Source organism: Hyla sarda, chromosome 3, assembly GCF_029499605.1.
Source record: "Hyla sarda isolate aHylSar1 chromosome 3, aHylSar1.hap1, whole genome shotgun sequence".
Lineage (NCBI taxonomy): Eukaryota > Metazoa > Chordata > Amphibia > Anura > Hylidae > Hyla > Hyla sarda.
Genome location: NC_079191.1, coordinates 72827829 through 72843228, shown reverse-complemented (window position 1 = coordinate 72843228; position 15400 = coordinate 72827829). Strand labels below are relative to the sequence as shown.

The following is a 15400-nucleotide window of genomic DNA, read 5'->3' as shown; positions in this document are numbered from 1 at the left end:
TGTCTTACCTATCCAGTGATCCGAATTGTTTTGAACAAGAAACGTTTTGCCTGCTGTAGACCATCTAAAGCAGTGTTTCCCAAGCATGATCCTCAACTACCCCCAACAGGTATTCAGGCATACATGTTTTCAGGATTTGCTTAGTCTTTTATAGGTGATATAATTGTGGTGATGCCTAATGCAATGACGATAATTATATTACCTGAAAAACTAAGGAAATCCTAAAAACATGACCCGTTGGGGGTACTTGAGGACCGCGCTGAGGAAACACTGATCTAGAGTGATATTTTATAAGGGCTCTGCACCCTAAAAAGTCCTTGTGATAGACAAGAGTATGCCTATGTCGACTACAAAGTCCTTTCTCCATGATTCTTATATCTCTATTTATTATACATCTTGTCTCTATAAATTCAATCTTTTTTGTATGGTCACTAGTCTTCAGTAAATTGACTAACATTTAATAACATTTCAAATAGTGAAAACATTTATTCAAGAAAGTCTCTTACCTTTCAACATGGTCAACATTGCCAGCTACACCAAGGCCACCAATTGTATAAATTTTTCCGTCATATACCAGGCTATTATGCCGACACCTTGGAACGATCATCCTGGAGACCAAATTCCAGTTATCGAGTAAAGACATATAGCACCACACATCTCCAAGTGTGACCCCAGATTCCATGCCCCCTAAAAGAAACAAAAAAGGAGGTTATTGAGTAGGGTCAGGCATTTTCATCTTTTATATAACAATAGAAGCTGTTGATGATGTTAATTTTACTGGAGGCTATTTATAATCGATGAGCACTATTGAGGCCACATACAGCATTTCTATGTACAGCCCAAACCAAGGGTTGAATTTAAGGAAAGTGTTTGAGGTCAGGCTTCATATTGAGCAAAAAAACGCACCAGGGCATCGACACTGAACATATAGAACATATTGGAAGACAGAAAGTGGATGTATTTAAGCGTTGGCACCAGCGACCCAGGATCTTCAATCTATGATGAAATGCATAACTATAACTTGTGTTATCTGTTTTTTATATAGAAGATTATTATGTATATCCAATGTGATGAGAAAAGTAACTGTATCATTGTACTGGACTGTTTGGACAATTTTGAAGATGGGCTGAGAATCGGCCTAATAGGGAAGTGTATTAAGTGCTCCTTCTGCTAACTAGGTAGAAATCGGCCCTTTCTTGGAGAGATAACCTGCTCTGTTGAGAGAAGCACTCACTATGGCATACAGGGGTTTTCTGACATGTTGGTAAATCTCTGTGTGATGACTTGATCTTTCTCTATCCTCCTTGAAGAAGAAAGGATCAGAGCCCTTCTCCTGCACTAGCAGCTAATAGAGAGCCCATGATGATGGCTCCGTGCTTTTAGGGTATGACAAAAGTTGGTTGAAATAAAGAATGATAAAGCGTATGTAAGCCTGGAGACTGCCAGTTGGTGAAGCACTGGTGATTGGTAGGTCAATGTGGGCTGGTTCGCTAAGGGAGTGTTTGTTGACTGACAGGCTGGAGCGGTTTGTCCAATAAAGAGAAGGAGGTAGGCTAGTGACTGGCATTTGTGGCACAGGACCTGCATAGTTATGACATAGCGGTCATCTTGACACCTACACGTGAGCCTGGAGAGTCACAAGCTTGCCAGGACCGATTCGAACACTTTGCTACAAACTTGTAGGCCTTCCATAAAACAATGGGACAGTACAACATGCCATTTCCATCGAACAAAAAAGAATCAGCAAAAGGGTTAATCAGCAACAAACTGATGTAAGAACTGAGTACTTAGGAAAATGTACTTATACGGAAAGTGAAGCGAGATCCCTGAGTGCAGCCTGCCTGGAGCAAGTCATGGATGCCTCCGACTCGATACCGCTGAGAATAAGCCTGCCTAAAGCTTTCTCCAGCTCGTGTTGGATCCCGTGGAGCTGATTAGCATTTCTTATTCTACAAATGCTTCCTCGCTGTCTGAGCCGCTTCTAATGCAGAGAATTGGTTTGGGCAGATCCTCATTAAGAAGCTGGAGCAATAGAATTTAATTAGCCTGCAGACAAATACACACAAAAAACACACACGCGGCCCAAACAAGTCATCCTTATCCTCCTCAAAGTGTATTTTCTTGCTTGGCTGGGCTATACACCAGTCAGATGACCAATAGGCAGGGGAATGTGTATGGAAGGATAAATAATGCAATGTAATGACTTTATCCTTTGCTTAAATACAGACTTAAAACTAGGATCAGTTTAATACCATCTGCACTGTGGTCCCTACTGACCTACATGAAAACATAAAGACTTAAAAGCTTGTTCATCAAGGGCTCATCTCACACAAGACAAGCTAGCAATGAAGAAGTGCAGACACTCTGATGAATACAATAACATAATAAGACTTTTATCGAGCATATAAACATAAAGCTTTTCATGAGCAGACCCCCTATGTGCTGAGGATTGCTAAACCCATAACATAAATACTACAGAATGCATAAGATTTTACTGTCTGTACTCATGGAGCTCCTTGGGAGGTTGCAAGACATGGAGACGGCCCAGAATGAGATATTGCATTTTAAGTGTGACTTGCCCAACTTGATTTACCTAGTTCTGCATTCAGTCGAGGAATAAAACACAGGTTCAAGGAAAAATACCTTGTAGGAAACTGTAGGTGGACGCTAACTTACCTGCAGTCTGCTTAGCCTCTAGGTACCTTTCTATCAGATCAAAGTAGCTTTCACGCTAACAATTGCTTCTGCATTATGTTCAAAGAGAACCTGTCATTAGCTTCATGCTACCTAGAGAACATGCAGTGTAAAACAGGGACAACTGTAGCTCGAAAACATTACAGTGAATCATTGTTTTAAAACTAGGGATATAGACGACTTTAAATCCCTGGGGTGGTGCCAGCCAGCCCCCTGAGATTAATAGATTTCTTCATATTAGAATTTAGTGACTCAGGGAAATCACAGTTGTAATAAGGAGATTTTATGTTTCATGCTGCCATAGTTTGTGAAGCTTGAAACTAATGGCGGGTAGCCTTTAAAGGGGTTACTCAGTTTAAAAAAAGTATATTTAATTCAAACAATGACTTCTTATTACCATGACGTCCTCTTTAAGTCTGCACCGCCGCTGTAACATTTCGCTCCCCCAGCACTTCCTGTGCCGAGAATACGAAACATTGCAGATCATGTGACATTTTCTTCATTTAAACGGGCACAAAAGGGGCCGCTGCAGGACAAATGTATAATCACTCCTAGATAATGATTGATCGCCGGGATTTAGCTTCCAGACCCATAGCAATCAACTGATCCTCTGTGTTCCCTTATTTAGAGTAAGGCATTGGCCAGAGAAGAAAGTCCTCTAAGCTGAAGAAGGAGATTTTCTTGGCAGATCTAAATACCAGAGAATGGTAACTAGAGATGACTAATGATGTTTTTTTGTTTGTTTGTTTTTTAAATAGTGGTTCTTCTGTGTTATAGAACAAATAAATGGATTTTCTTGACCAAGCGGCATATCCACATAAAATTACCATTCGCTAACTAGAAAACATCTGCCGCTATCTAAGCTTTCTGAACCTGCCTTAGTAAGAAATTAGGGTTTACCACAGTCACACCTTAATTTTTTAGGCTTTAGATAGATTTAGGCTGTACCTTGCCCATGAACAGTAGAATTAAGAATCTGCGAACAATACGATGCGTCTATGAGATCCTAGACCATGACCAAAGATGTTAGCATCATCTAGTAACTTATTTATTTTTGGTAACAAAATAACAAGGTCACTGGATTTTATTAAACAAAAAAGGATAAGTTGGCCAGCACATACTGATACCAAACTATTGCATGGGCCTGGCATACAGGTGCACGCTGCTAGGCTAAATATACACAAACAGGAGACTACAGCAGCACACTGCTTGCACATAGATAAAGATAAAGCAATTAATGCTATATTGCTACAATGAAACACTGAGGAGCTTCGCTCAACCATTGGCCAAATAGTTTGGACCATTTGGACCATATCTATTAAAGAGATATTTTTGGAAACGTAAAACTATAAATTTCCTATGACCAAGGTGATGCATATTGTACTCTGGTGTAAATTGTCTGAAATGTTATGGTATAGAATAATATTCTGTTAATATATTTCTTACCTGATAGATAGATATTGTCTCCTGCGCTCACAACACTGAAAAACTCCCGATCATAGAAGGGTAGGCTCGCCAGTGGATACCATTTATTGATTTGCGGGTTTAAACAAGTGACAGCTGTCAGTGTCCTCTGGTTCATTCCTATCATTTGCCGACCCCCAACTAAGACGATCACTTCAGCCACACCTGGAAAGAGAAGAGTATATCAAGCTGCAGATAATCTATGTGTATAACAAACCTATCAGCACTTTACTGTCATAGATATTTAAAGAGCAGTTGTACCCAATCAATAACCTGGTAATAATAGGTGTGATCAAATGGCCAAAACAGAATAAAAGGTGAATATCAGACAATACATCGTTCAATGGTTGTTCAATGCTCAAGTTCCTTCTACCAGATAAATATGGACAACTTTAAACCACATAAAAGTAAGTGACATTTTAATGAAATATTAGGTAAAATGGAAAAAGCTAAGATCTATGGGTTGTCCAAAAAGAATAAAAAAACTTCAACCCCCTAGTTAAATCACTGTCCTAAAAAGAACCCAAGAGCAATCAACATCTAACTCTATACACATGAAGCAATATATGTATAGGTCTATGTATACAATTACAGTCATGCCTGTTCTTCACCCTTTCCCTGAACCAGCTGAACCGTTCCCAAGTGTTGATGTTCCCCTAAACAAAATTTCATCTTGAATCCTACCTAGAACTCACTCTATCTAACAGCTAGTGTTTTTTTTCCTGGGTTGACCACAGATTATATAACTCACGTCATGCCTATGCCTGGATAAAAGAACTACTCTACAGTTCACTAGACTAATGTCTTTGCCACCTAACATGGCCAATGAAGAATAGTCATTTTTTTCCACCATTTGCATTACCTGCAGATAGCCTTGGTCTTGTACGTGGAGTTTGCATTTCTTGCCGGGCGTGAGGAAGCATGTGATATCTCTTCGCCTCATTGACTAAATCCCGACAAGCCTCTGATGACTTAATCAGCTCCTCATTGTCCACAATGTTGAGAAGATAGCTTGGGTGTATGAAGGGAAGGCGGACCACGGCCAACAATTCAGCAGAATGCTGCAAAAGAAAATTCCACAAAACATGTTCAGTGCCAAACTTTATCTGAGATAGCAGCTCTTGCCTCTTTTCGTCCTGCAACAAAGAATATGTTACGGTACAAAGGACTTGGAATTGAATGGTCTTGGGATGTAGGAACTGCACAGCAGGTTTACTAACAAGTATTCAAAGAGGATGGCATCTCATGTCATTCACATTACAAGTACAAATACATTCACATTTGACAAAAGGCTCAATGAAAAACCACAAGACGATATCAACTGGATTGTGTTGGCTGTGATCTTGATCGAAAGAAAAAGACATTTTGATGGTGAAAGGTGGACTACATGTAAATTAAAATGTAAAATTGTACTTCAATGAAAATAAAAAAAATATCTCTATATTCTACAGAGTTTAAAAATCACTTGATAATAATATAAACCAAAGTTTTCATCGAAAAAATTGAGACCAAGTCATATTCTTCATTACTTACTAGTAAGGCTAGGTTCAGACTACGGAATTTCTGACTGTCTGCCTGCAAAATTTTCCGCGACTATTTTCCGCCTCCAAAGGCGTTTTTCAGTTTCATGCGTAATTTTGTCATTTCCGCAAGTAATTCGCCGCTAGTCCGCACGGAAAGGACGCCACCAAATCCACCTTAAATTTCCGCTTCAATTACAAGCAGAAAACAGTGGGAGTGCTAAGAGCCAAGTTCAGTCCCTTTTGGACCATGTGATCACATGACCCAAACCAGGTCAGTCAATTTTTTCAATGTGGGCTAGTCCAAGACCAGTGGGCTGATCATATTTAAATTCTGACTCAAATCCGTACGGATTTGTAAATTAGAACAACAAAAAGAAATGTAGGTGCACTCACCGCAAAGTTGAGACTGTCACGTCTGGGCGTCGGGTGGCCGGGTCACGCAATAGATATCTTGTGGAGCTCAGAGGCTACGCCGGCAGTTTCGCACATAAGTGCGTGCTTCTTTTGCGAAACTGCCGGCATAGCCTCTAAGCGCCACAAGATACCAGCACCTATGCTGTGACCCGGCCACCCGACACCCAGACGTGACAGTCTCATCTTTGCGGTGAGTGCACCTACATTTCTTTTTGTTTATCTATTGGATACTTCATATCTGACTTTCATCGGAGGTTGCCGAGGACCCTGATGCATACGTCATAGGTGATGTAGTTCTCCATGCGTGCTCTCCCTACATTTCTATCTTAGAATTTGGTAGATTTGTAAATTACTTCTATTAAAAAATCTTAATCATTTCAATAATTATCAGCTGCTGAAGTTGAGTTGTTCTTTTCTGTCTGGCAACAGTGCTCTCTGCTGACATCTCTGCTTGTCTCGGGAACTGCACAGAGTAGAAGAGGTTTGCTATGGGGATTTGCTTCTAAACTGGGCGGTTCCCGAGACACGAGTCATCAGAGAGCACTTAAGCAGAAAAGAACAACTCAACTTCAGCAGCTCATAATTACTGAAATGATTAAGATTTTTTAATAAAAGTAATTTACAAATCTGTTTAACTTTCTGGAGCCAGTTGATATATATAAAAAAGTTTTTTTCCTGGATAACCCCTTTAATGCTGTTTGCACCACCTATTAGTTTGCATAATTTTCTCTAGAAAATTATATAAGTCGATCCAACTAATGAACAAGCCGGATTCCCACAGATAAACAGCCGTATCAAACTTTTGCAATAAGTTTTCTTTATGATATATTTTCTGCTCTAGTTTATTATTCCGCACAATCCCCTTAGTATCCAATTGAACAATAATAGCTACAACAAGATGCAAATTAATCTAATTTCCCAGGCAGAACCATTATAACAAGGACGCATTTCTTGAAAAGGAGAATATTCTCTCTATTCAGAATACACTTCCATAACCCACGGGAGCATATGGCAATCTCGAAGGCTTATTTTGTAATAAAGAGACACAGATAACCTTTGGATTCGGGAGGCTGTCTATTTCACTACATTGTGAAAAGTGGTAAAAAAAAAAAAAATCAGCCAGTCACAAAGACATTGTAAAGAGCTGTGCGGTGAATGCAAAGCTGTACAGCAAACCATCAAATAGTACACTTCTGATGAACAAAATGAAGAGAACAGACTATAGGGATATGCTATACATTATCTGAACAAGGCATATTGATGAGCTGCTCTTAAAGGGGTACTCTGGTGCTAAGACATCTTATCCCCTATCCAAAGGGATAAGATGCCTGACCGCGGGATGTCCCGCCGCTGGGGACCCCCGTGATCTTCCACACCGCACCTCGTTAGAATCAGCCCCCGGAGCGTGCTCGCTCCGGGTCTGATTACCAGCGATCACAGGGACGGAGCATAGTGACGTCACGGCTCCGCCCCCTCAATGCAAGCCTATGGAGGGGGCGTGACAGCTGTCACGCCCCCTCCATAGGCTTGCATTAAGGGGGCGGAGCGTGACATCACACGGGGGGCGGAGCTGTGATGTCACTATGCTACGTCCCGGTGATCGCTAGTAATCAGACCCGGAGCGAGCACGCTCCGGGGGCTGATTCTAACGGGGCGCGGCGTTAAAGATCACGGAGGTCCCCCGCGGTCAGGCATCTTATCCCCTATCCTTTGGATAGGGGATAAGATGTCTTAGCGCCGGAGTACCCCTTTAAAGAGAACTCTTTCCAAATGCTTACTATCTGTGATTTGCTATGCCTGATGCAACCTACAACACGGGTTACAGAAAACATTCTAAATTTGGGGTTGCACACTTTGGACAATCCCTTTTTGCCAGACAATCAGATCATCAAAGGATTTCTTGTTGTTGGGATCAATTGTCAACTTTGTTGGGATCAGGCAATAAGTGTTAAAGCATAACTGTAATGTGTTAGATGAAAAATGATTACAGTGCAGCACTGTGCATAATAAATCATTTTCCTAAATTACTGTCATTTGCAATTCAGTGTGTAAATACCTACTCGGTTTTCTATAGCACTGGGTCTTGAGCTGGGTATGGGTGATATGGAGATGGAAAAGGAGGCTTAGTCTCCTAATGAATAGTTATGAGCAGCTCGAAGTGTAGGCACTTTCCATTCCTTACAGGTATTTCCTTTCCCGATTGACATTAAAAGTACAACAGAGACTTTCCAGTCAGTGTATTTGCTATTTAAGTAACTTTTAAAGGGACGTTGAACAACGTCACTGAGGAAGACGTCACTGAGGAAGAGCGCGCATGCGCTTGAAACGCGTATGACTGTGGAGGGAGTCGGTTTTACTGTGTGATGTTTGTTCATTTTGATACGGAGAAAATAAAGCTGCAAGTCTTAAATCTAGTGCCGGATCATCGTTTGTTCTTCTACGGTGACCAAATGTTCCCTCATCTCCTTAAAACTTGTAACAAACGAGTCTAGAAAGAGAGTGTAAATTACTTGAATTGGAACAGAACATTCATCAAAGTTCTACGTTGTCTCCTCATAAGTTTCTGGATTGTTTATTCCTGTACCTCATTTGACAAAACTTTTGTTGTGATCACTGGGGACCCTCAGGTTAGCTCTACCACCCTGCCACGTGACATGAACATCTACATTCCCAAGGAACTACTACTCTCAGGTAATTTTCATCTTACAGTCCAAAAACTCCCTTATTAATAACAGATGAAAGTACAGAAGTTGGCTTCAATGGAGGTAACCGGCTCAGACGGCGCTGACTGACCAGGACACAGCGAGGAGGATAAAAACAGACTTTAATACCAGGATGCAACGCATTTCGCTGCGCATGCGCAGCGAAACGCGTTGCATCCTGGTATTAAAGGGGTACTTCGGTGGAAAACTTTTTTTTTTTTTTAATCAACTGGTGCCAGAAAGTTAAACAGATTTGTAAATTACTTCTATTTGAAAAAAAATCTTTACCCTTCCAGTACTTTTTAGCAGCTGTATGCTACAGTGAAAATTCTATACTTTTTGAATTTCTTTTTTTTGTCTTGTCCACAGTGACTCTCTGCTGATAACTGCTGCCCGTATCAGGGACTGGCCAGAGCAGGAGAAAATCCCCATTGCAAACCTATGCTGCTCTGGACAGTTCCTGATACGGGCAGCAGGTATCAGCAGAGAGCACTGACGACAAGACAAAAAAGAAATTAAAAAAGTATAGAATTTTCTCTGTAGCATACAGGTGCTAAAAAGTACCGGAAGGGTAAAGATTTTTTAATAGAAGTCATTTACAAATCTGTTTCACTTTCTGGTACCAGTTGATTTAAAAAAAAAAAAGTTTTCCACCAAAGTACCCCTTTAAGCACTACACTTCCTACCAGTTATGCTTTCATTTTTTTCTACAGTGCCACCACAGGGGTAACTAAGTATTACACAGTTCCCTATGTGTAATGCATGCACAGAGATAGAGATGCGGCTCTTTGAACTCTTTTTTTCTGGCTAACAGATGAGGGTCCCTTATGGGAGACTCCCCTATACTATCTCATATTTCCCTAGGGTATTCAAAAATGTTTTGTAAGCCCTTTTAATTGAGAAGTTAGAAGGGGGACAGGGATGTGCCCCAGATATGTAATTTAGTGGTGTCAAGTAAATGGCCCTCAAGGAACCAATCAATGAGCAATAATGGACTATTCATGACACTAAGTATATGAGCCTGTAAAAGCCATGTTATCTGTCTAGGTCCTGCTAATTGGCTGAAGGGAATCACATGGCATAATTTAGGACTCCCTGCTTTTAAAGCGAATTTAAGAAATCAGATAATCCCGCTACTTTAGTTATTCTATCCACCTTGCTGTAAGTTATACAAAAGTGCCAGTTCTCTTATATTCCCTAATATTTAGGTTATCTGCACAAATCCTGTAAGATATAATAATGGAAAAAAAATAGATATATACACCACTGAAGGAGTTAAATATTACCGCTGCGGTTTTAGAACATTTCTCTTTATCTAATTTCTCCGGTAACAACGTTCTATCTTTAGAAAGGATGAAAGGAGAGTTGGCTACATAAATATCATCTGCCATTGTCTATAAAAAGTAACTGCAACCTACAGTCATTGATTAATAAGTCAAAAGTCAAAAGCAATATGGCGGCACTTTGTGTTTTCACAACCGACAATTACACCTTTAATAGCTGTGTTGCTGAATGTTAAATTGGCCATGAGCTATCTCTCCCAATCTCTTCAAACATATGAATGGTAGGAAGGACCAAATTTTCATGTGTAGTCAATGTAGAGAGGAGAATTAAAGGAGGTACTCTGCCCGTAGACATCTTATCCCATATCTAAAGGATAGGACATAAGATGTCTGATCGCGGGGGCCCTGCCGCTGGGGTCCCCCGCGATCTCTCCTGCAGCACCACCATTCATGATCTGCACGGAGCGAAGATCGCTGATGGTGGCTGATGACGGGCGATTCAGGGGCCGGGGTATTGTGACGTCACAGCCCCGCCCCCTCGTGATGTCAAGCCCCACCCCCTCAATGCAAGCTTAGGCTTGCATTGAGGGGGCGGGATGTCACGAGGGGGCGAAGCCATGACATCACGATACACCGGCTCCTGTATCGCTCCGTGCAGCTAATAAACAGGGGTGCTGCAGGAGAGATCGCGGAGGTCCCCAGCAGCGCGACCCCTGCGATCAGACATCTTATCCCCTATCCTTTAGATAGGGGATAAGATGTCTAGGGGCGGAGTACCCCTTTATGCTGATGCCAGACACCTCTGTATGGGGACCATAAGGGCACACAGCCCTTAGCCTTATATAAGCTCAATTAAATTGTTAAATGTGTGCTGACTCAAAGAAATATGAATACAGCTCTGGAGCATACCTTCCAAGATTTTAATCCCCATCTTCGTGACATTATAATCTCTACCACTGATCTAGCTAAGAACACTCACAAAGTTTTAGCACCAATCTCCTTTAGGTCAATTTTGCAAAAATAAGGAAGGGGGGGGGGGGGGGGTTTGGGCAATAAATTTATTTTTTCATGTAAACAGGAGAAAAATGTTAAAAACAGGGCAGAAAATGTATGAGTAAATCACAGAAAATCTATATATATATATACATACAGAATTTGACTTTTTTTCTGCTGAGTTTTGATCTTCTACAATATAGATCACTTAAAGGGGTACGCCGGTGGAAAACTTTTTTTTTTTTTAATCAACTGGTACCAGGAAGTTAAACAGATTTGTAAATTACTTCTATAAAAAAATCTTAATCCTTCCAGTACTTATTAACTGCTGAATACTACAGAGGAAATTATTTTCTTTTTGGAACACAGAGCTCTCTGCTGACATTACGAGCACAGTCCTCTCTGCTGACATCTCTGTCCATTTTAGGAACTGTCCAGAGCAGCATATGTTTTCTATGGGGATTTTCTCCTACTCTGTACAGTTTTTAAAATGGACAGAGATGTCAGCAGAGAGCACTGTGGTCATGATGTCAGCAGAGAGCTCTGTGTTCCAAAAAGAAAATATTTTCCTCTGTAGTATTCAGCTGCTAAAAAGTACTGGAAGGATTAAGATTTTTAATAGAAGTAATTTACAAATCTGTTTAACTTTTTGGCACCAGTTGATAAAAAAAAAAAAAAAGTTTTCCACCGGAGTACCCCTTTAAGAAAATTCATGTAATTTGTACATAAAACATTACTGGGAAGGAAAGAGTTACTCAAAGAAGCTCTGAATATCCATCCTAAATTGAAAAGAGCAGCTTGTTCTTGATGAGAAATTCACACCATACGCTGCAAATGTGATCATTTTCCTTCCACACATTTAAACACCTTCAGGGCAAAAGTTGTCATGCTGTTTAAGTATTTCTTAAAAGAGAAGCTATATCTGCATGTCAAGCTGACCTTTTAATGCAACACGCTGCTGGCAAAAAAAAAAGTTGCAAAATGGCCATCATCTTGAATATAGCAACAAGCGTGATAGTTTTTTTTTTTGCAGAGCAGCAAGTCTACTGCTTTCCTTTACCTAAAGCAAAGATTCAGTTAACTACTTGAGATCTGTTTCTAAATACCCAGGGACTGGCATACTGCCTTGCCACTTATAACATACCCATTTCCCCCCCTATTTATACCCCAAATACAGGCCACTGCCAATGACAGCTATTACCGGTCACACCTGGTCTCTGATGCCCAGCATTAGACTGGCCCACTGGGACCGATCAAGCCGCTGGCCACCTCTTGGCTCGGCAGCAGAAAGAGGGTTCCAGTGGCAGAAATAAGGGCCCACCTGAGGATTCAGGGTACATACACTTGATTTCCTAGAGAGCAACGCGAACAACTGTTTCCACATTGTCTAGACACAAGTACAATTGAGAACTGTGGAAACAAAGAGCCATTGGCTCCCTATTCCATCATATCTTTTTGTAGACTGTAGGCATAAAGATAGGGGCAAACCACAGAATGTGGGGACACAGAGAGGGGGCCCAGCCACAGAATGTGTGGACACAGAGAGGGGGCCCAACCACAGAATGTGGGGACACAGAGAGGGGGCCCAGCCACAGAATGTGTGGACACAGAGAGGGGGCCCAACCACAGAATGTGGGGACACAGAGAGGGGGCCCAACCACAGAATGTGGGGACACAGAGAGGGGGCCCAACCACAGAATGTGGGGACACAGAGAGGGGGCCCAGCCACAGAATGTGTGGACACAGAGAGGGGGCCCAACCACAGAATGTGTGGACACAGAGAGGGGGCCCAACCACAGAATGTGTGGACACAGAGAGGGGGCCCAACCACAGAATGTGGGGACACAGAGAGGGGGCCCAACCACAGAATGTGGGGACACAGAGAGGGGGCCCAATCACAGAATGTGGGGACACAGAGAGGGGGCCTTACCACAGAATGTGGGGACACAGAGAGGGGGCTCAACCACAGAATGTGGGGACACAGAGAGGGGGCCCAACCACAGAATGTGGGGACACAGAGAGGGGGCCTTACCACAGAATGTGGGGACACAGAGAGGGGGCTCAACCACAGAATGTGGGGACACAGAGAGGGGGCCCAACCACAGAATGTGGGGACACAGAGAGGGGGCCCAATCACAGAATGTGGGGACACAGAGAGGGGGCCTTACCACAGAATGTGGGGACACAGAGAGGGGGCTCAACCACAGAATGTGGGGACACAGAGAGGGGGCCCAACTACAGAATGTGGGGACACAGAGAGGGGGCCTTACCACAGAATGTGGGGACACAGAAAGGGGGCCTTACCACAGAATGTGGGGACACAGAGAGGGGGCCCAACCACAGAATGTGGGGACACAGAGAGGGGGCCTTACCACAGAATGTGGGGACACAGAGGGGGGGCCCAATCACAGAATGTGGGGACACAGAGAGGGGGCCCAACCACAGAATGTGGGGACACAGAGAGGGGGCCCAACCACAGAATGTGGGGACACAGAGAGGGGGCCCAACCACAGAATGTGGGGACACAGACCGGGGGCCCAACCACAGATGGGGCCACAAAGAGGGGGCCTAATTGCCAATAGGGGCACAAAGATGGGGTTAACCTACAGAAAGCAACACAAGGAGGGAGCCCGACTACAGAGTGTAAGAGGACAAAGAGAGGACCTAAGTATAGTGGTAGAACAAAGATAGGCCATACTGTGTGGGTGCATCAAGGAGGCCTAACTACAGAGTGGGAGAAAAATGGACACAAAGGGGGGACTAAGAGGACCCTAATACTGTGTGGGGCCTAAATGTGACACTTTTACTGTGTATGACATTATTACCATTTGGGGCACTATAGGTTGCAATTTTGCACAGTTGGTGAAGAATTGAGGAAGGTGCTAGAAACGTGAGGAGCCTAATATGTCTGTATGGAAAATTCTGCAGACATGAGTTGTGCTTACAGGTTTCTACATTTTGTTCACAGACCCTGAGAAGTTTTAAATCTAGAAATACTTCTCCCGAATACCCCTTTAGTGCAAAAATGGATGGTAATCTGGATAAGTTCTACTTTCAGCAAATTCAGTTATTCTTTGTATAATAAAATATTTCCAATATCCTTAAGGTATCAATTCTTCATGACTGCAGTAACTCAAACGGAATTTTTTTTCAATTTTTACTATACAAAAAAACAATACTTTTGCATAAAACTGAATACCTCTATACCTGTTGACCGTACATACCCAGGACCATAAATACTCCAGATACTTGCTTTAAAAATAAATATGTTCCCCATGATACCATATATACTCGAGTATAAGCCAAGTTTTTCAGAACGATTTTTCGTGCTGAAAAGGCCCCCCTTGGTTTATACTCGAGTGAACCCTCCGCCTGTCAATCCCTTCGGCTGTCCGGGCATGCTGGGAGTTGTAGTTTTGAAACATCTGGAGGTCCGCAGGTTGAAGACCACTGTGGCCTTCGTCATCATCCAGACCCCCCTTTAGTTTTCTACTCACCTCCCCTCGGTGGGAAGGAAGGGCGAGCCTGTCCGGGCCATCTATGCTGCAGGGACCTTCCGGTGGGGAGGGTTAGTCGTTCCGGGCTGTCCATCTTCACCGGGAGGCCCTCTTCTCTGCTCCGGGCCAGCACTGGACTAGTGACGTTGCCTTGACGACGACGCACAGGGACATCCGTGCGCAGCAGACGTACGTGATGTCCATGCACATGAACGTCCCTGTGCGTCGTTGTTATGGCAACGTCACTAGTCCGGGGCCGGCCCGGAGCGGAGAAGAGGGCCTCCCAGTGAAGATGGACAGCCCGGAACGACTAACCCTCCCCACTGGACGGTCCCTGCAGCATAGATGGCCCGGACAGGCTCACCCTTCCTTCCCACCGCGGGGAGGTGAGTAGAAAACTAAAGGGGGGTCTGGATGATGACGAAGGCCGCAGTGGTCTTCATCCTGTGGACCTCCAGATGTTTCAAAACTACAACTCCCAGCATGCCCGGACAGCCGATGGCGATGATGACAGGGTGATGATGACAGGGTGATGATGACAGGGTGATGATGATGGGGGTCTGGATGATGGCAGGGTGATAATGATGGGGGTGTTAATGACAGGGGTATGGATGATGACATGGGGGGGATGATGTATTTCCCACCCTAGGCTTATAGTCGAGTCAATAACTTTTCCTGTGTATTTGGGGTGAAATTAGGGGCCTCGGCTTATATTCGGGTCGGCTTATACTCGAGTATATACGGTAAGTGTGTTTTTTTAACTTTAAGTAAAATTGCTTTCTGTGAGCTGCTCCAAGAGTTCTCTTCTGCCCACACTTAGCTGATCAGAA

At 43.0% G+C, this 15400-nt stretch overlaps 1 protein-coding gene across 19 annotated transcripts in view; it reads right to left on the bottom strand.

Moving 5' to 3' along the window:
- Positions 1-15400, bottom strand: part of KLHL29 (kelch like family member 29) — a 917635-nt gene that overhangs the window by 93358 nt on the left and 808877 nt on the right. For 18 of the 19 annotated variants that reach the window (XM_056564303.1, XM_056564304.1, XM_056564305.1 and 15 more), the window contains 3 exons: positions 5021-5219; positions 4141-4323; positions 507-687 (listed from right to left, as the gene is read on the bottom strand). In XM_056564303.1, coding sequence (XP_056420278.1) covers positions 507-687; positions 4141-4323; positions 5021-5219 — 563 coding nt within the window. Of the gene's footprint in view, positions 1-502; positions 688-4140; positions 4324-5020; positions 5220-15400 lie in introns of those variants that run through there. The other variant, XM_056564322.1, reaches the window with a different exon arrangement.